General features: G+C 36.0%; 3 protein-coding genes across 5 annotated transcripts; 2 read left to right on the forward strand and 1 right to left on the reverse strand.

The window, feature by feature from the left end:
• Positions 1 to 1,309: 1,309 nt before the first annotated feature.
• Positions 1,310 to 4,529, forward strand: LOC131607638 (ultraviolet-B receptor UVR8-like). Of its 3 annotated transcripts, none has more exons than XM_058879614.1 (12): positions 1,310 to 1,560; positions 1,694 to 1,880; positions 2,110 to 2,256; positions 2,377 to 2,458; positions 2,558 to 2,710; positions 2,852 to 3,025; positions 3,181 to 3,252; positions 3,369 to 3,440; positions 3,536 to 3,642; positions 3,724 to 3,806; positions 3,934 to 3,989; positions 4,250 to 4,529. In XM_058879614.1, exons 1-12 carry the CDS (start codon positions 1,464 to 1,466, stop codon positions 4,349 to 4,351), a joined length of 1,332 nt encoding a protein of 443 aa, XP_058735597.1. In that variant the 5' UTR covers positions 1,310 to 1,463; the 3' UTR covers positions 4,352 to 4,529. The 3 variants fall into 3 exon arrangements, with proteins under 3 accessions (XP_058735597.1, XP_058735595.1, XP_058735596.1); XM_058879612.1 differs by having other exon boundaries at positions 1,316 to 1,560; positions 3,524 to 3,642; XM_058879613.1 differs by having other exon boundaries at positions 1,320 to 1,560; positions 3,524 to 3,642; positions 3,937 to 3,989.
• A 4,398-nt stretch (positions 4,530 to 8,927) lies between these two features.
• LOC131602900 (auxilin-related protein 2-like) lies at positions 8,928 to 17,043 on the forward strand. The gene is made up of 8 exons (XM_058875120.1): positions 8,928 to 9,796; positions 10,835 to 12,395; positions 12,749 to 12,872; positions 13,309 to 13,406; positions 13,499 to 13,564; positions 13,770 to 13,859; positions 15,450 to 15,626; positions 16,465 to 17,043. The coding sequence occupies exons 1-8, from the start codon at positions 9,204 to 9,206 to the stop codon at positions 16,501 to 16,503; spliced, it is 2,748 nt and encodes a 915-aa protein (XP_058731103.1). The 5' UTR covers positions 8,928 to 9,203; the 3' UTR covers positions 16,504 to 17,043.
• Positions 17,044 to 18,169: 1,126 nt separating this feature from the next.
• Positions 18,170 to 20,436, reverse strand: LOC131602901 (amino acid permease 4-like). Its single transcript, XM_058875121.1, has 5 exons — positions 20,222 to 20,436; positions 19,804 to 20,131; positions 19,504 to 19,718; positions 19,272 to 19,411; positions 18,170 to 19,115 (listed from the first exon to the last, which is right to left on the reverse strand). Exons 1-5 carry the CDS (start codon positions 20,355 to 20,357, stop codon positions 18,471 to 18,473), a joined length of 1,464 nt encoding a protein of 487 aa, XP_058731104.1. The 5' UTR covers positions 20,358 to 20,436; the 3' UTR covers positions 18,170 to 18,470.

The raw sequence follows: 20,436 nt of genomic DNA on the forward strand, positions 1-20,436 counted from the left end.
ATAGTATGGCACTCACATCTTTTCGGATGGGAATGGCACTCATCATTACCAAAATTTGGGGTTTCTTATGTTGTCTTTCACATAAACAAAAATGTCTCAATTATATGATATCAACATCCGTTGGTATGTCGCAAGTGTCTCCTACTCTGATGGCAAAACACTAGGGCAGGAGTTCAAACTCACCGAGTACACCTCGCTCGACGATATCATTGACGAAATCCACTATCGCTTACCTTACGGAGACAGACGAAAGGTAGTGAAGCTCGAGTATCGTTCACTTTCAGTTGACAACAAAAGGAACGTCGTTTACAGCAACTTTGAGCTTAAGAACCGAGATGATGTTTTGGCGATGTGACAAACGTATTTCGGTTTCGAAGAGAAAATCCCGCTCGAGTTGGTAGTGATAGTACGAAGAACGGTCGAGCAAATCCTAGAGATGTGCAAGCGTCCACCGGGTTATTGAAATATAATATTTAATTTTCTGTTGAAATCATCAATGTAATACCGATTTTATTTTATGAATGTTGATTTTATCGTTGCAATGTTGATTTTTTGGTATTTTACTTTTGGTTTTCTTCCGTAAATACGCAAAAGACATATTCCATAAATGTAGTTCCGGAAAATTTTGACGTTGAGTAAAAAATCTGCGTCCGAAGATACATCTCCAAAAACAGAGAAATATTTTTAGAAGCGCATATAGTGCCTAAAAACCCTAGAGGTGGGATAAGAAATCCCCATCAATTTTTCACAACTCAATTCATTAAGTATAAGCCTTATTTTGATATCTCTATATTGCTCCTCAATCTCTCTTTCTTTTCAAATTATCCCAAAAGAGAAGACTCATCAGTTTCTAACCTTATTAATAATCACTGCCAAAATGTGCGTCCATTTATCAACCTGCCTAGTTCGATAGTCCTTGTCCAGAATAATGATATAAGTGTACATCACCTACCGGCTACCGTAGATCCACCAGCAACAATCTCTAATAAATCTTTGTCATTCTCTTTCATTCTCAAATATCCATCACTTATTTTGTCCTCATAGCATTCATTTCATTTTAGTATACATGTACTATGTTTTACAAGGATCCTTCATTACTCTCTAACCAACTTCACACCTACTCAATAATCACTTCATTTATAACCTTACACATTTAACATTTCATCTACTAATTCTTTAAATTAAGTTAAGTATTATGTTGCATTTTGTATAAAAATAATCTTGATTTAAAAGTCACACATTTATGATAGTATGGTACGAAAAGCAGGGTTTTGTTTTTTGAATAACGTTTTCTGAAATGATGTAATTGAATTTCACCTACTCGTATGCCATTTTAGACTTTTGTGAACTAAAACAAATAAAGTTTGTCTGTTTGTATAATTATTGTTGTTCCACTTTCCTATTCTATAATATAAGAAACACGTTTATCTGTCAACTTCTCCCACACAAAAAATTTGGTGATCATGGAGGATGAAGTGATGATGATCAGTGAAGTCAACGATTCACCTTCTCATGTTCTTCTCATTTCTGCTGGTGCCAGCCACACTGTGGCACTTCTCTGTAAGCACTGATTTTTCAGTTCATTATTTTAGTCAAATGAAAAGTTGGTAGTGGAAACATTGATCCTTTAATCTCTTTAATGTCTTTAATGTTGTGGTTTTTATGTTTGTGTGAATTTTGATTTCTTTAATAGCTGGAAATGTTGTTTGCTCTTGGGGGCGAGGGGAGGACGGACAGTTAGGCCATGGTGATACTGATGACCGACTCTTACCCACAAAACTGAGTGCCTTCGATGGTCAAGACATTGTATCTGTTACTTGTGGAGCTGATTATACAGTGGCGCGTTCCGATTCCAGCAAGAATGTATATAGTTGGGGATGGTCTGGCCTTCATCTTAACTATATTTGGCTAGTGTATTTTTTTTCATAGTTAGAATATCATTTGGAAGTTGTTTTTAAAATGGTACCACAGCCAGGGCCGTCTCTCAAGGCGTGCAAGGCAGGCTAGGGTTTCTGTTTGTTTTGTCACAGTTAGAAGTGCGACTAACCTACATAGAGTCTACTATGCATTTATGAGTGATATCTTAGTTTCCATATGATACTTTTGCAGGGGTGATTTTGGAAGATTAGGTCATGGTGATCATAGTGACTTGTTCATACCTCATCCCATTGGAGCTTTACAGGGTCTAAAGATAAAGCAAATTGCATGTGGGGACTGTCATTGTTTGGCAGTTACTATGGAAAGCAAGGTGTTGAGGTTTGTAGTTCGTTGTTACACATATTTTGTCTTTTATGTGTGGGGACTGTCTTTTATTTGCTTGTCTGCCATTGTCTCGCTTTAGTCATTCATTGTATTTTTCTTCTGTGATGGTTAAAGTTGGGGGCGTAACCAAAACGGTGAACTTGGACTTGGTACTACAGAGGACTCTCTTGTGCCACAAAAAGTTCTAGCATTTGAGGTGCTTTTTTCAGAGTTGAATCTTGGTTATCTATTATGAGTTTATGACCATTATTCTGTGAATTCTAACTAGGACACATGAATTTTTCGTTTGTTATAGGGAATACGTATCAAAATGGTTGCTGCTGGTGCTGAACATAGTGTGGCAATTACTGAAGACGGAGATTTGTATGGATGGGGCTGGGGACGATATGGAAACTTAGGACTAGGAGACAAAAACGATCGCTTGATCCCTGAGAAAGTCAACATTGTTGTATGTCCTCAAACTTATACTGTTTATTATAATTTAAGAAAAAAAGAGTTAATGGGACATGGACTGTTAATGTAGTCCTAACGGAGTGGGATGGCCTGGCAGAATTGTGGACTTTTGTTATCATAAATGCCAATTTTGCAGGGTGTCAAGATAGGCATGGTTTCTTGTGGCTGGAGGCATACAATATCAGTTTCATCTTCTGGTGAATTATACACGCACGGATGGAGTAAATACGGTCAGCTTGGACACGGAGATTTCGAAGACCATCTTGTGCCTCGTAAGGTTCAAGCATTGAGTGATAAGTTCATTTCTCAGGTGGTCCTTTATATTTATGCAGAGTTGGAAACAATTAGTCTCATTTAGATATCTCGTCTTTCTAACTATTTATACTTTATAGTCTGAGCTTCAAATTTGATGTGAATTGGTATTGTGAAAGCATAAGAAACCAAACTTTATGTGCATTTTTTCAGGTATCAGGTGGATGGAGGCATAGTATGGCACTCACATCTAGCGGACAACTTTTCGGATGGGGATGGAATAAGGTTAATAGTTTCTTCTATTTCCATGATAATTTTTTGCATGTGTTTGAATAATGCACTTGAAACAATTTTAGCAATGTATTTGGTAAATTTGAACTGGTTTCTCTTTTCCATTTTAGTTTGGACAGATTGGAATTGGTAACAATTTTGATTGCTGCTCTCCCATGCTAGTTAACTTTCCTCGTGCTCAGGTACTTTAAACTTCTAGAACCTTCTACCCTTTTATCATGTCCACTATTTTTTTATCTCTGCAAAATTTTGTTTGGCTTAGTAGAAAGTAGTTCAGATCTCATGTGGATGGAGACACACCGTTGCTGTCACTAATCTCGCAAATGTATATTCTTGGGGAAGAGGTACAAATGGACAACTTGGGCACGGTGACACCATAGACCGGTAACTTCATGTGCAAGAAACCATAATTGTTACAATTCATTACAAGGCTTGAATATGAATGTTATCTCCTTTGATTTACAGGAACGTTCCGATTATTATTGATGCCTTCAGCGCTGATGGATGTAATGGAAAGCGTATAGAATCGTCAAAGTATACATCATCAGGTGCTCAGATCAAGCTCATTTGTTCTTTTTGTGTTCCTTTTCTTTATCCATTGCCGATTTATACTATATGGCAGTTTAATTTAGAATTGAGTTTTACATGAATCGGGATGTTTCATTTTTCCTTTAGCAGGGAAAGCATTTGCCTCTTTATCGGAGAGATATGCAGTTGTTCCAAATGAAACTGTAAGTTTCTTGTGTTCATAATATTGTACTAAATGTACTTCATTTAAAAATATTTGATAATGTAACTTATGGAAGGTTGTGATAATGTGTGTTAAGTTGGCAAGGTCATTTGACATTATCTCTGAGCTTATGGTTGGTGGCTTGGCAGATATTTGATCTTTGATTAATTAATTCTTACACAAAAACAGCTTTTCAACAGTATAAACTCTTGTTAACATCAATAAGTTGATGTAGTGACACAACTTGAAATGATTTGGCAGGCCTTAGGATCACAAGGCACTATTTCTGATAAAGGAGAAAAGTTTGATGCCAGTGTCCCTGAAAATGATGTCTCATTTGATGGCAGCCCAACAATGATGTAGGAGACCAACAGACACAAGGAAGATTATGTGCATAATAACAGTGCATGTATTCTTTTTTATGATTGTTTCTTATGTGATCTATGACTTGTAATATTTTGGGCATGCAATATATTACTAGTAGTTATTGTACATAGATGGTCACCATGTCATATCTTCAATGGAACTCCATTTTGCTCCATCTTTTACTTTAACAAAACCATTCATCTGACACACTTAATCTCATGTTTACCAAAGTGTACCAGCAATTATGCTAATGACATCGTATCAACAAACTTTCTTCATCAATTCATTACAACACTTATTCATTAGTCCTCGATTACATTATCAACTATCAACACCTTTCATTTTTCTATGTACTGGTTGAACACAAATTTACCCAAAATATTTCATGACCCAAAGAACCCTCTCGGAAATAAAAAGCAATGCATCCGTGTTAGATAATAACACATGCTTATTAGCTTTATTATACTCTCTTCGTTATTGAATATAAGGCCTTATTGGAAATTTCACATGTTTATAATATAATTTATACTGGGATAATTTCACTGGATACTAAGAATCAAGGTCGAGGAATGTGAGATGCAAGCCTATTGCCTCAACTTTGGACAAGGAGGGAGATACGGGAACGAGGCTGCTCGAGTTTAGATGAAAGACTGTCCATTTTGGCTTGGGCCGCATGAGCTAACTTCCATTGTCCATTTACTCAGTAAACATGGGATATGATGTGTCCCAATAGCAATCGTTTAAAGCTCAGTGTAGGAAGGATAACTGCTTTCCATGGATTCTAAAAAACCTGAATCTCCTCTAGGCCATGTTTTCTAGTCGTGGAGTTAGGGCAAATCCATCCTTGGTTCTAAAAGCCCAGACTCCGTGGACGCCATACATAGAGCTCATCATCTCCCGTAAGATAGCCCTAAAAATAGTAAGATATCCCTTAAAATACCACATAAAGCTATACGAATATAGGGCTAACCTCATTGTACTATTATAGCAAGTATAGTTGGGGTCCATCGTGGGGCCCGGTAAAACTAACATGCGCCACCTTCTTATCTAACGATCAACTTACTGCTCACCTCTTCAACCCCTTCCAATATGGTAATATATAACAACGACTTCAATCGGAAGCAGCTCCAGTGGCATCCATGACTCCATAACGGAGATGCGCGCTGCTATGGAGGATCTGCGTTTCCATAATCAGACTCTAGAAGACAGCGTCCTTAACCTCCAGCAGCGCCAACAAGAGGCTGATCCCATTATGGAGACAGAAGTTTTTGACCTCCTACCTCTCTCTGACGATATTTAGAGGAGCCCAATACCTGAGAGTTTCAAGCCACCTTCACTAGCAAATTTCGATGAAAAAAGTGATCACCATGAGCATGTTGCCTCCATTAACACGCAAATAGCGATCATTGAAACCTTCTATTCCCAAAAATACAAGCTCCTCTCCAGCACCTTCAGGGACGCTACGTTAAGGTAGTATACTGGTATATGAGTCTGCCACGACTCTTAGTCACTAGATACCAAGACTTTGTAAAGAAATTGGTCCACCAATCTAGGCGAGTAGACATATGAGGATGTCAACCACCAGCATGTTCAATATTTGATAGGGTCATTCAGAATCTTTAAGGAAGTAATATACCGTACTTCAAAAAGGAGGAATAGACTAAGAAATAATTTTTGTCCCAATAAATGAATAAAGAGGGTGAAGATTGGACGCTCCAAATGAATGAAGATGTACCATCTTAAATGGAGAAGATGAAGATTCTACTATCGCTGTCGTTTGGTTCGCTAGGGCATGTGTATGAAGGAAATAAATAAAACATCTTATATTTTAATTTTGCAAGAACGAATTTCACCACAGTTGCAAATACCAACCGTAATGAAATACGACACATATAATAACGGTTGATAAAAACAATTGCAATTAATTGTTTTTCACTTTTTAGATGCGAATATAAGTTAAGGGACACACTTTTTATAGAAAAAAAATGGAAAAATGTTGATGTTGGGATTCAAAGTTTGTAATCCTTAATCTATCACCACTGTTGTTATTATAAACCGTGATGAAAAGTCTTATAATTAAATTTAAAAAAAATCAAGCGCGTAGAAATGAGATATTACTATGGTTGACAAAATGGTTGTAGTAATATGATGTTACCAAAGGTATATTTTGTAGTAGTGTGGCTGAGGAGCTTGTTGCAGACAAGATCAATCAAGAATAAAGAAGAGATAAATTGGATCGTTATAGTTTATCTTTGTTTCAATTGAATTATTGTAAGTGAAACCTAAATCATTGAACTCTACATATATCTTATTTTAGTTGGTGTCATGATTTTAGTTTCATCACCAATTCTATTGGAACACATTATGTTTTCAGAGCTTTTGTATTTGGTTTGGCGATTTTAAGCAGACCACTTGGTGTTACTCTTGGGGAAAAGCTTGATGATTTGTTTCAGGATTTTTGCGCCCTTTGTGTTTTCACCGATTCTCTTAAAACAATTTTGATTGAGAGGAAAGTTGCATTGCCATCTATATAGTTACTTCCTGTTTGTGGTAAGTATTTGTTACTTACTGTAATTTAACATGTATATGTTTTTTTGTGGTGAGAAAACTAGTTTTTTCTAAATAATTATTTTTATATGTTTGACAGAGATACATAAATTATGGTACAACAATTGAAGACCTAATTAGTGATTATGCAAATAACTGGATTTCCCATTTTATGAATCTAGAACATATATGAGTTTGGTATAATAATGTATTGAATTTATCTTAATTATATTGTGAAACCATTTGACATTTTTACCCTAACATACTTTAATTTTGTTAGATTTATCTACTAATTGAAGATTGTGTTAGTAATTGGTTTCTGATGGTTGTCTTTGTCAAAGACCAGATTTTATACTATTTGGATCCGAACTTTGGAAAAAAACTATAATTCCTAGACAAGAGACCATTAAAGAAATGGTAAAGTACTTGTGATGACTTGCATTTGAATCTTTTATTAATCTATTAACTTTAGTAATGAAGAAAATGGAAGGTGCACTGATGAAGAAGAGGAAACTTAAGAAGTAGAAAGATAAACAAAACTAAATTTAAGGAAAAAAATTCTCACAAAAAGTAAGAATATTGTAACAATGAGACCTTTAAAAGTAACAATAACAAAATAAAATGTTTTTAAATCTAATTATTCTTTTATAACATTTAATAATACACAAATAAATCTAAAATACATTCATAAAATTGACAAATTTGTAGTAAACTAATAAATTAATTAATGAGTAAACTTCATAAAACTGATATAAAATAATAAATATTAATAAAATTAATAATATCAATTACATTAAATATTTAAATTTTTGTTTTAAAAAAATGTAATTCAATATAATTGCCTCAATTGCCACCCATAAACCGATACTTCATATATAAATATTGTGAAAATATTTTATCTATAATATTATATTAGCAAAGTGAATAATAATTACATAAGTTTTGATCCAAAATTAATCTTAAAAAAACCTAAAAATGATAATAACGTTAAGAGATTAGTTGTTATTAGGAGTGGGAATAGGCCAGGCCGACTAACAGGAGCCTACGGCCTAACTTACACAGGTTAAGGACAAGCCAATTTTTTTTTTTTACTAAAAAAAGCCTAGGCTTTTTTATAAGTCTATTTAGTTAAAAAAACTAAGCCACAAACCATATAAAAAACTTTTTAAACATATCAGGCCGGCCTATTTAAATAAATATAAAAAAATTATATTAAATTGTGTACTTTTAATTAAAACATAAAAATAAAAATAAAGCTTAGTTATCTTCAAGCAATTATGGGAATAAGCTAAAAAAATCTTATGAACAATGTGATATCTTGTTTTCATAAGTTCTCTCAAACAAATAGTATCACAAAACGTATGCTACTAGGTATACTCGAATAGGTCAATGCAAATAAATATTTAGTCTCATTGATATTTTAATTTGTTAGTCTATTTAAAAACTAATTAAATTACTTATTTACAAATGTTTAAATGAAATAGGCTTTTAAGTAGGTTTTCAGGCCAATCAGACCTTCAAAAAAGCTAGGCTTGGATCTAAAGGTAAGCCTATGATAGGCTACAGATCAGACTTAGGCTTAAAGTATTTTAACAGGCCAGACTCAGGCTTAGCAAAACCTAGATTGGCCCAGTCTTTTCCCACCCCTATTTGTGATGCATCATAATTTTTCATAAATAATATTTTAAATGTGTTTATTGTAAAAGTTAAATTTATAAAAATTTACAAAAATTTAATAAGTATGATTAAAGTAAAATTTTAAATCTCCTATTTTTTTAATAAAAAATAGTAATTATATTCTATTATTAACAAGTTAAAAAACTAGAGAATATAATTAACAAAAAAATAAATCTCTAGTAAAAAAAACTAGAAATGAATCTACTACTAGAAGAAAAAGCAAAAGGGAAAGGGGAAGGAAAAAGCCAAAGGAAAGAAAGGGTAAAATTTTGCCCTTGCAAGTTGGCTTATCAAACATCTAATAATGATGTTGCAATGAATATCTTCATATGATTGAATATTGCCAAATAGAAGAATTTGAACAACTGTTTTAATTAAAAAAATAAAATAAAAAGAGAAAGAATTTGAACAAGTTTGATTTAGCAAATTCTCCAAGAAGACAAAAAGAAAGGAAGGAGGGGAATCAAAGGCCTAACCTGAACAGATTCCATTTCCTTCTATCATCACCTCACCCTCACCGAATGCTCTATCTACTCTCACACACCTGATCCCTCCTCCTCCACCTTCTTCATTTCATTTCAATTTTTCATTTCAATTCTCCGATTTCATCGCAAAATCCCTTACCATGAACGATTTCGATGGCCTTTTGGCTCCCGATTTCGGTCTCAAACCGCAAGGTAAATCCGCTCCAATGGCTCCTTCATCTAAAGGATCTTCCAACAATCCCAATTCAACTTCTCTCAACTTCGATTTCGGATCGCGATCCGCTCGTGCATCCGATTCCAGATTCGGATCCTCAACCGCCCGTCACACGCGCGACGCCGGCAGTTTCGACGATCTGTTCGCCTCTACCGGATCCAAGCCTCGTGGAGCCGATGCACCGTTCGATTTGGACTCCATGTTTACGGGATCCGGCGGTGATTTCGCATCTAAGTCGGGGAATTCTTCTCCGCCGCCGGTTTATGATAAACCGGTGTACGATGATGATGTTTTTGACGGTGTGCCTGGGTTGAAGAGCACGGGGAAGGTTACTTTTGATAATGTTTTTGCGTCACCGAAATCGGAAAGTGATGGTGCATTTGATGACCTTCTCGGTGGATTTGGTAAGGAATCAAAGGGTTCCGGTAGGAAGGGTTCGGAGAAAGATGATAAAGGTGGTTCTGATTTTGATGATTTACTACCTGGATTTGGAAGAAGTAGACCACCGTCTAGTGACAGGTATATATAACACTCTGTTGTGTTGTTTTGGTAACTGAAATTCTTTTGATATAATGCCATTACTCGGTAGTCGCAGCATCTTTCTAGTATATGCATTTTCCCCCAATATACCATTGTCAATTTTGCTTGTCTAAAATTGATCTTACTTTTTTTGGATATTAATGGAGCTATTATGGAATATGTCTATAGGGCTGACTTGGAGGTGGTGGTGTTTTGTTGGTTTGGAATATGTCTATAAATCTTGCATTGATTGAGTCTTTGAAACACATTTGGATATCCTTGCGTTTTGTAATTACAATCATAAGCTATAAGTTATTGTTCGTGTGATATCAGCCTGAGATAATCTAACGTTAGATTTTTAAGTGGCCATAGCAGAGTTGAAAGATAAGGTTTATTAACTTTGGTTATATATTTCTGTAGTGTTGACAATTGAACAAAGTTCAAGGAGTAGGTTCTAGTTACTATGAATATAAAGACAAATAATGTTTATTGAATGAAAACCTGTATGGCAATTCAGGTATTGGGACTTGGACTTTCCCCCTAACCAAATGCTTTCAGAAAGGACCCCCTCCTGCCATGTTTTATTGCTTCATATTTATTCTGTCATCTACTATCATTTGTCTATCTTTCATTTCTTGTGTGTTTCCCTTTCTATGATGAATCTTCATTTGTATTGGTTCCTGATGTATATAAGGGTTACCGTGAAGAAATAAATATATTTTTTGTCTTGTGGTTATGGATGCTTCATCCATTAAGAGCTAGAGATTTAAACTCTTACGTTTGGGGATGCCTCATTATTCATTTGGGTAGTCAGGAAACAGGAGAATATGAATACAGAGAGGAGGAATCCAAGCCCAACCCCACATGATTAAACAACAACACTATTTTCCCGCTATAGTACACACTCACTCACCCGTAGATGAATCAAATAAATATCTTGATACTTTCCGTGTTATCTTTGATGAGCGATTCACAAGTATTGTTAATTTCGTCATTGTTTGATGTGTCATAATCATTTTTACATGTTGTTAATAACAGGCATGCTCCTGATATTGGTTTGTCCTCGGAACCAACTGCAAGCGTATCTAAAACGACATCCACTGCAACAGAAGACCCTTTCAAAGTATTTGAATCAACTTCACCTCCAATGCATTCATCCACTGGCAACTATACCGACCCTTTGGAAGAAATTGGTAAATTTAGTAGTTCTAGAAGCACAAAAAATAGTAGTTCATCAACTTCAAATGGAAGAGTATATGAAGATATTGACCCTTTTGATGGGCTCGGAAGATCTGTTCCAGCATTCTCATCTGAGAAAAATAGCAGTAAGACTAACAGTTCTCAAGGGTTGAACACAAACACAAGTTGGACTAGAGATAAAGAGCCTACTGATAAGTTGTCTGAGACGAGTCCGGATAGGCACTCACCAAAAGACACTCCCGTTGAAAGTGATCCGGATTTTCTGCAGCCCCCATTTTACATGCCTACATTTTCATCTGATTCTAATAAACCAGCTGGCCAAAGGTCTACTTCCCCTCCAAATAACATGTCTCCAAAGTATGAAGAAAACTTGGAATCTTATGAGGACGTGTGGCTGACAGTGTCAGAGATTCCTCTTTTTACGCAACCAACCGCTGCTCCGCCACCTTCAAGACCTCCTCCTCCACGACCAGTGCATATTCGCAAGTCAGGAACAGGGTCCCCGGCTTCTACTAATACTAGAAAGAAGGCTGATGAATTTTCTTCTTTCCCGGGTTCCACCCGATCCTCCCATGGTCCTAAGTCTGCTCCAGCTGCTGCAGCAGTATCACCAACATCTCAGTTTGATGAACTTGATGATTTTGCCATGGGCAGTAGTCATAGTAATGATGTTGAGAGTGGAAATGGTCTTCCTGACGATGAGTGGGAGAGGAACACGGCTGCTGCAGCCATGAAGGAAGCAATGGATAAGGCTGAGGCTAAATTTAGGCACGCGAAGGAAGTCAGGGAGAGAGAGTATACAAAGGCTGCTAAAAGCAAAGAAACTGTGCAATCGGAAAAAGATGACAGAGCTGTACTAGAGGAGAGAGAAAAACAAGAAAGGTTAGAACGTGAGCGGCAGCAAAAGGAGAGAGAGGAAAAGGAGCAAAGAAGATTAATGAAGGAAAGGGAGGAGAGAGATAAGGCTAGACAGGCCGTAGAAAGAGCTACAAGAGAAGCTCGTGAAAGAGCGGCCACTGAAGCACGCCAGAGAGCTGAGAGGGCTGCTGTTGGGAAAGCTAATGCTGAAGCTCGAGAGCGTGCTGAAAGAGCTGCTGTGCAAAGGGCACATGCTGAAGCCCGTGAAAGGGCTGCTGCAGAAGCCAAGTTAAGAGCTGAAAAGGCTGCTGCAGAGGCAAAGGAGAGAGAAGCACGGGAAAGAGCTACAGCTGCAAGGGCTGAAGCTGAAGCACGAGTTAAAGCTGAACGTGCTGCAGAAAGGGCTGCTGCCGAGGCCAGAGAGAGGGCTGCAGCTTCTGCAAGGATGAACCAACAGAAGAATGAAAATGATCTTGAATCCTTCTTTGGTATGGGTGCAAGACCCAACAGTGCTCCAAGGCCTCCTAGGACTAATTCTACAGTGAGGATCTCTTCTTTCCTTTTCTTTTTCTTCTTTAAATGTGTAGTTCTATATTCAAATATAATGGCCTAACTTGGCTTTGGCATTTGGTGTCTTCCCATTTGAACAATAATCTTGAAAAGCTAGAAATTATAGTTAGAGGGTGGTTATACTTATAGGTACCTTTACTACTCAAAATAAAGCAAAACTTATTTTGATAAAATGGCAACCAAGTATTATGTCGTTATTTAAAAATTTAAAATTATTTATTTTATTTAAATTAAACTAAAATCAAAGGAAGGTTGACAACCACATTTGCTCTATGATTCTGTTCAAAACTTGGTTGTTAAGTTTCTAAAGCTGTGTGTTTTCAGGAGTCGGTATTTGAAACCCAATTTCAGTCCGATGCAACAAGGAAATCTACAAGTGTATCTTCAAATATGAAGAAAGCATCATCGTCGACTAATATTGTTGATGATCTAACATCAATTTTTGGAGGTAGGTTTGCATTTTCAATGTGTTACTTATTGATGCAATAATGGTTTGCTTTTATTAAGACTCTCAATGCTAAATTAGAGAAGGAGAAGAAAAATCTAAAGAGCGGAGAGCTGAATGTTAGTATTACAGAAAGAGTAAAGGAAAATAAACACACAACAAATATATACATTTCTAACATCTATGTTTTTATTGTTGCTTACTGTTAGGCCTACTCTTAATAATAGGCCCCCATTATTAAGGTGGAGGGGAGAAATATTTAAATGGATAGTATATTGGGGAAATAGGTAACTGTGGAGGGCATGAGAAGGTTAGCAATTCTTGGGAGGAAAAACTGAGCGTAGGAGTGGAATACTATATTGTACTACAGTTTCCTAAGTTCAATTCAATTCCAATCACTAACCTGTGGCTCGTTTTTCCTTCTGTTTTATGGTTTAAGCTGCTCCGTCATCTGGAGAGTTTCAAGAAGTTGAAGGGGAAACTGAAGAAAGACGAAGAGCTAGGTTGGAACGCCACCAGAGGTCTCAGGAGCGTGTGGTATGTTTCTTGATAGTTGATATAAAGAACGGGTGAAAAATACAATTTTTTGAACCAACTTTTTATGTTATGACCATGATATTGTGTACCAGGCAAAAGCATTGGCTGAGAAGAATCAGCGGGACTTGCAAAGTCAAAGAGAGCAAGCTGAGAGAAGTGTAAGTAGTGTTGTTTTTCTTTTATATTTATGGGTGAGGGGTTTCTGTTTGTATACCTGCAATAACTAAATTTACAGTACCTATCCCTTCATTCATCCTTGATCTAGCCAAAAACTGTTTTGGGGAAGCGTCCAATAAAAAATCAGTTTTTATTGTAATATGGTTTTGTTCTTTTTATCTAATTTTATCTATGCATTGATTTCAGAGGATTGGTGAAACCCTGGATTTTGAAATTAAGCGGTGGTCTGCAGGAAAAGATGGGAACTTACGAGCTTTGCTCTCCACCTTACAATATGTATGTATTTAGTAAGAGAACTGAATAATATCTTAATGTTTTCTATTCCAGATCTGTATAGTGCATGCATGGCAGTATGTAGGCATGAATCATTGGTGTTCTTGAATTATTGGACATATTTTTTCACGTGTCTTGTCTGGCCATCAATAATTCACCTTCTAGGGCTAGAAATGAGTGGCTGTGCTCACTTTAAAACTGCTCTACTGGTATAGATTTGGAACTTTGAGTCGCTCTGTTTAGTAAAGATGCAACTAATATTTCTATATCCTACTCTAAGGATATCATCCATTGCTGCAATTTCTGATCAGATGTTAGTTAGCAGAAGACCACATCCTTATGATATAATTCAGTCACAGTCACTTCAGGGGAAGGCGAGAGCCAAAGCAACTTGTTTCCCCAATTTTAATACCGTGGATTCTATTGTGGGCCATAAAACATATGGTCCACTGATGGACAACCGAGTTTAATGCCTTGAATAGGTTTCTCAATATAGGAAATTCTGTTCGGTCCTTATATAATATACTTACATTTGCTTGGTATGGTATTTAAGAGTTAAATACTGCAAGTAGACAACGAGGTGCACTCCCTAAATTGAATTGGTGTGTGAAGGGTGAATCTATCATATCTCCTTTTCCCTCATCATGCCAACCTGTGAGAGGTAGAAAAGCGATAATGGAAGTCCCATCATCCTGGAGTTTTTTGTCATTTGCCAGCCGGAAAAGAAAAAAGTAAAAGAATAATTAGTAATTGCTAGAAAGATTTCCATTTTTTGTTTGGATTGCCGAATTGAGAATTTTCATCCGGAGAGTTTTCACTTTTCATTGTTGAATGGGAATTGAAGACAGTAGTATTGAGGGGATTCTTTTGGTGGGCCCTAGCTGGTGTGCTCACACCCACATTGGTTTTGGAGGTGTCAGAATCTCTGTTGTACCTGGAACCGGTGTCAGAATCTCTGTTGTACCTGGAACCAATGTCGGGACCTTCATGTTGCCTGAGGAAGATCTAGCTGCCCCCGGTCAAGGTTCCCTTTTTGCATGCTTCAATTGGTTCCTCATGCTCCACCACTGGCGACCTTTTGACACACTCTCTGTTCAGGGTTTCAATCCTTAGGATGAAGGTTTTAGGGGAAACAAAAGGACCAAAGGCACAATTAACATAAATTCTCAACATCCATGCTACCAGACAGATCTTAACCTTTGGATCAAATAGAAATATATCCGAAACATATTACAAGTGGTCCAGTGGTGGACAGTGGTGTTGTCGATGGCGGATGGAGGTCCATGGCGGAGAGCCAAAATCCCGCGATACCGACCGCTTTGCGGCATAGTTATAGCGGAAAAATCCGCCATAGCTGCCATGGGGCCGCAATTTGATAACACTGGTGGACAGTAATCTTCATGGACCATGCAGATAGTCGTCTTTATGCACTCTGAAAGGTTCATGCATTGGTGTTTGATTGAGCCACATCAGCTCCTTAGTTTTGTGTAATATAGGTGTTACTGTTATTGTTACAGAATTTGTGTGAACTATTTTTTTGATTGGAGAATATGTCAATTATATTAATTTGTTTCCTTCATGAATGATGATCAGGTGCTGTGGCCTGAATGTGGTTGGCAGCCGGTTGGTTTAACTGATTTGATTACAGCCGCTGCTGTTAAAAAAGCTTATAGGAAAGCTACTTTGTGCATTCATCCTGATAAAGTGCAGCAGAAAGGTGCCACTCTTCAGCAGAAATATATTGCGGAGAAGGTGTTTGACCTACTCAAGGTATTTCTGTCCATCTTATCTGCTTAATTAAGAAATTTATAATTTTCTTATGGTAGTGGGAATCAATGGGTTTCTGAATCTAGATTATGCTACCATTATTATTCTATGTTGTTTCTTTCTATATAGTATTTGATGGCCAAATTCTCTACTTGTCAAGGCAGGGTTTTCATTAACTATTTTGTTTACTGTACAGTTTTATCCCAAATTAGTAGTTGGGTTGGGTGGGGTTTACTATGATGTGCTGCTGCCTTTGCAGATTATCAGTTTATTTGTTGCTTGGTTTCACTTTGATTCTTAAAATTAGGGGCATTTACACTCTATTTGTTAGGATTCACATGTTTCTTTATCTTCATCCATCTTTTTCTTACAGCTTAGAATCTTCCCACTTGTTTGGTTTTAGAAAACATTTTCTCTTTTCATTTTTAATTATAAAAATTACAATAATGCAGCCTTGTTTGGCGCTTTAATTCCTTTTTCTCAAAGCTTTGCTTAGGAAACAATGAAAATTTGTTTTCACTGTTTTTATACTTTAACTTTGAAGACATGAAAAGAGAAATTGAGGTCTAGAAAATTAAATCAAAACCAAACATATTCTAAGATGGAGTATCTGGATTTAATTTTCACGGGACATGGTTTAATTGAGTAATGCTGGTTGAAAAATAAGATTGTAGTTCTTGTTAATCACACAAATCAGTTTGTGCACTAAAGGACTAAACCAACCAGCTAAAATATTTAATGTAATTTCCCGGGTGAATTTTTGTTGAGACTCTAGTATAATATAATATATTGCCAATACTCTCCTTTCATTATTTTCTGAAAGCTTGATAATTCATAACAGGAAGCGTGGAACAAATTCAATTCTGAGGAGCTCTTCTAATTGTCGATGAATTTATATACTTCAAGGTAATTAATTCGTTGGAAGTTCTGTTCAGAGGAGACCACAACCCTATTTCTGCTGCCTCCCAAAATTGCATAATTGTTTTGATTGAAGTTATGATGCGTTGTTGGCAACATATTGCTTCTCTGCCTGGTTTTCTTGGTTGTCATTGATGTTCTTCCCAGGGGCTGTTGTGTTTCTATACATGTTTTATGAATGTAGCATGTTTTGTTGATGTAAAATATCTTTTTGTGCTATCAATTTTATTATTCATTATCCTTGTCTAGTGAGAGGGCTCACAAGCCGACAAGCGATCCCTTTTCTTTTTATTCTCTTAATTTTGGTTCAAGAGAGGGCCCGCCATGATGTGGTACTGGGATGCCCATCTCTTGTACTCGTGATATATAGCACGATGTCCTGAATATATACCATCTTGTGGATTTACATCAAAAACTGAGAATTATACATGAATATTTGTTCTCAAGTTTCTGTATTTTAATTATTAAAGTTAGTGCTGTCAAATAGAGGGATTTGAACAAACTGTTATTGATATATACTACCAATTGTTGTCAAATACTGCTTAAAATTGTGGTGCACTATAGCATTTTTGAGTTTTAGCTAACCTCCTTTTCCTAGATCCGTGATTGACAATACTGCTAAAATATTCAGTGGTTTTTGTTCCACTATTTTGGTATGGTGCCTGTACAAAAATTGTTTGTCATTGAGTGGTGCACTATTTTGGGATATTTAACACTGATAATATACATATATCACTATCATAATACAAAAGAATTTAAAAAATAATCTTTAACTTTGATTGTAAATTTTTTCTGCCACTAATGGAATTTGTAATTGTTACTATTTGTTACTAAATCTAGTATAAGCCAGAGGAAGGTCAAATCTGTTGGTTAAAATCTATTATAATTAGAGGTCAAAACCTCTAAAAAAAAGTAAGACAAATTTAGTGGTGAACTATATTTTAAGTTTAACATGTTATCTTCAGGCCTTTTTGGATTAAATATACTTTTAAGGGTTAATACTTATTTTCATCTCTGCCATATGGAGGTTCGAAAAACCTCTGCCAAAAAAAAAGTTGCAAGAATTTTCCTAACATTTGAAGATTCTCTCGTTTTAAACTTTCTAAAATTTTTATTTTTGAAACCAACCTTGCCACTTGAAGGACTCTATCATTTTGAACCCTGTAAATTTTTTTTTTATAAAACCAACCTTGCCCGTCATATTCCAGAGGGTTTAAAATGGCATAATCTACAAGATTATAGGGTTCAAAATGAACGAATCTTCAAATGGCAAGGTTGATTTTAAAAACAAATATTTTACCAGGTTTAAAACGAGAAAATCTTCAAATGTTAGGGGAATTCTTTTATTTCTTTTTTTTTTTTTGGCAGAGGGGGTTTTTCAAACCAACCCCATATGACAGGGGTGAAAATAAATATTAACCCTACTTTTAATTATTAAAGTTTAGCCCCTAAAAAAATATTTACAAAATTATATAACAGAATGTCTTCCTCTCTGTAAAGGATTAAAATCAAATTGTCAATTTTATAGATTAAAAAATTTATCGTTTTTATTTGACTTGTTTACATAATTGAGTTGGAACTGAACTGGAGTATTTATTTGTTTTGTTAAATAAAAAAAATGTATTATCCAGTATTTAAGAACACTAGGGAGATAGTTAAAAAAATAACAACATTAGGGAGGCTAGTTCGTGTAACTCTGACCGAAGTTATTCTCTACATAACGAACTAGGACTGCATATATAGTAAATTGGTACTCCATTCGTTCAAATAAATGATTGAACAAGATAATGGATCATAACAATTCAATTGAGTAAAAAGATAGGCATCATATTCAATAGGCATCATACACAAACCAAAACCATAGGCATCATATTCAATACATCACTGCCAATGCAGTAGTTTCTTACATACACCTCACGAAATTGAAGCTTAATAGTTTGATTGAAATGGTTTGTATTTCTTTAGATCATTCAAGACACCAGCGATTGATCCAACAGCAGCAACAACTGATATTACTAGGCAAGCCACACTAAATATTTGTAAGCAAATCCATCTGTTACTCCATTTTGGTATTTTCTTCTGTGAGATATACATCTCCACAGGAAAATAAACAGTTAGAGGCCAAAATCCCAATGCACCTATAACTCCAACCATGTCATTGAAAAATGGAAGCAACATTGATATGACCGTAGTTAAGATAACAAACATTGTCCTCCAAACCAATCTAAATAAGTTCAAGTTGTAAGATGGAAGACCAGGAATTGCAATTCTGAATTCTTTGTTAATGTTGGACCATCTTTGTGTTGCGGATTTCTCCACAAAAGCAAAGATTGGTTGGGAAAAAACTTGGTATGCTCCAACTAGATGAACTACTATAGCTGCATTTGCTATGTCTACTAGCCAAAAGGGATTGTAGAAACCAAAACCAGTTAGAAGATTCCCCGGTGCTGCATCTCCAAACGCAGCATATCCCATGCAGCCACAAAGCATGTAAAATGTTGTGGTCACTGCAATACTTATCTTTGTTGCTTTCTTCATTGATTTTGCCTCGGATGGTGGAGATTTCAATGTGTCCTGCATTAAGAATATTAGATTGATATAAGTCATGGTTAAATCTTCTTAAACCGCAATAGAACTGTCAAAATAACCGAACAACTGAACCGCCATAAAGGCCAATTCAAGGTTTAACAGGTTGAACTTTCTTGTTCTAATTCATTTCTTAAATTGTACCTGAATTTCGATGAGAACCACAGCGTATGAATATGCAAAAGCTATGTCACCAAGAGCTTGAGAAGTCTTCCATATCTTTTCAGTTTCTGAAACAACTCCAATGCTGATTCCTGTGAGGCTACCCATGATAGTACCATTTTCTGTTCATGAATCAACATATACTGTTATCAATCTATATAACAAGAAGGAAAATCATATACTATGAAACAAAGGATCTCATCTAATATATTACCTGCAACTTTGACAATTCCAAGAGCAAGACCAATTATGGAATATGTAAAAGACATGACAGCAGCAACCGATGAGAGCCACCATATTTGATCAAAATCTGGAATTTGAGATAGGAAAATTTCCATTACTCCGAAAATGATCATGAAGTTGTTGCTTGACATGTGACATGGATTTTTATCATCGGATTGATGGAAACAGTTCGACCTTTTGATTGCGCTGTTAAAAGTTGATGCTCAAAATTATAGTTCACACCAGAAAAGATAAAATAATAAAAATCATGAAGATCTAAATTTGAACTCACGTCATGCTAATAGAAGCAGCAATGGTGTATCCTATTACAATTCCAAATAGATTCAGGTACTGAAAAATCCCACAAAACGTAACGTTTACTCCACCCAGAATGGACCGAACCGCGTCCATGTAAGTATAGTTTCTCTTGCCGGAGTTGAGGTCACCAGCGCGATAGCAATCAGCGAGAAACGAAGAAGTATAGACAGTAACCAAAGAGAATAGTATCATAACAGCAGGACCAGCAATCCAACCTAGCTGAGCTACGGCCCAAGCTAAAGACAACACTCCAGAGCCTATCACAGCTGTTATTATATGTGAACTTGCAGTCCAAACACTTCCTGCATATACATCATTTCAACTCATCATGTCACATAAAAACAAATACATTGATTATGTAAAAGTGAAACTAGCTCGAATGAATCTAATACCAGTTCGTTTGAGACGACCATCATCATCGTAGCATTTAGAGGCACTATCTGGTTGAGAAACTACGTCATCTATGGAACATTCGATGTCGAAAGATTGATGGTGAGTTAGGCTAGTTTTTGTTGTGTTTCCAGGCATTTTTGATGAAAAGATAGTTTTAACACCGAGTAAGCTAAGAGATGTTGTTATTGGTACATATCATTTAGGAAGAGAATTG

The sequence above is a fragment of the Vicia villosa genome, linkage group LG5 (assembly GCF_029867415.1).
Source record: "Vicia villosa cultivar HV-30 ecotype Madison, WI linkage group LG5, Vvil1.0, whole genome shotgun sequence".
Taxonomy (NCBI): Eukaryota; Viridiplantae; Streptophyta; class Magnoliopsida; order Fabales; family Fabaceae; genus Vicia; species Vicia villosa.

What these genes read in the sequence shown, in the direction of transcription:
- LOC131607638 (XM_058879612.1), top strand. Translation starts at nt 1,464, where the DNA reads ATGGAGGATGAAGTGATGATGATCAGTGAAGTCAACGATTCACCTTCT. An exon ending in TTAACTTTCCTCGTGCTCAG is followed by an intron (nt 3,441 to 3,523) that starts GTACTTTAAACT and finishes TTGGCTTAGTAG; the next exon opens with AAAGTAGTTCAGATCTCATG. An exon ending in CAGTTGTTCCAAATGAAACT is followed by an intron (nt 3,990 to 4,249) that starts GTAAGTTTCTTG and finishes ATGATTTGGCAG; the next exon opens with GCCTTAGGATCACAAGGCAC.
- LOC131602900 (XM_058875120.1), top strand. Translation starts at nt 9,204, where the DNA reads ATGAACGATTTCGATGGCCTTTTGGCTCCCGATTTCGGTCTCAAACCG. An exon ending in GAGAGCAAGCTGAGAGAAGT is followed by an intron (nt 13,565 to 13,769) that starts GTAAGTAGTGTT and finishes CATTGATTTCAG; the next exon opens with AGGATTGGTGAAACCCTGGA. An exon ending in TGCTCTCCACCTTACAATAT is followed by an intron (nt 13,860 to 15,449) that starts GTATGTATTTAG and finishes AATGATGATCAG; the next exon opens with GTGCTGTGGCCTGAATGTGG.
- LOC131602901 (XM_058875121.1), bottom strand. Translation starts at nt 20,357, where the DNA reads ATGCCTGGAAACACAACAAAAACTAGCCTAACTCACCATCAATCTTTC. An exon ending in GCTGCTTCTATTAGCATGAC is followed by an intron (nt 19,719 to 19,803) that starts GTGAGTTCAAAT and finishes AACTTTTAACAG; the next exon opens with CGCAATCAAAAGGTCGAACT. An exon ending in TGGAATTGTCAAAGTTGCAG is followed by an intron (nt 19,412 to 19,503) that starts GTAATATATTAG and finishes ATTCATGAACAG; the next exon opens with AAAATGGTACTATCATGGGT.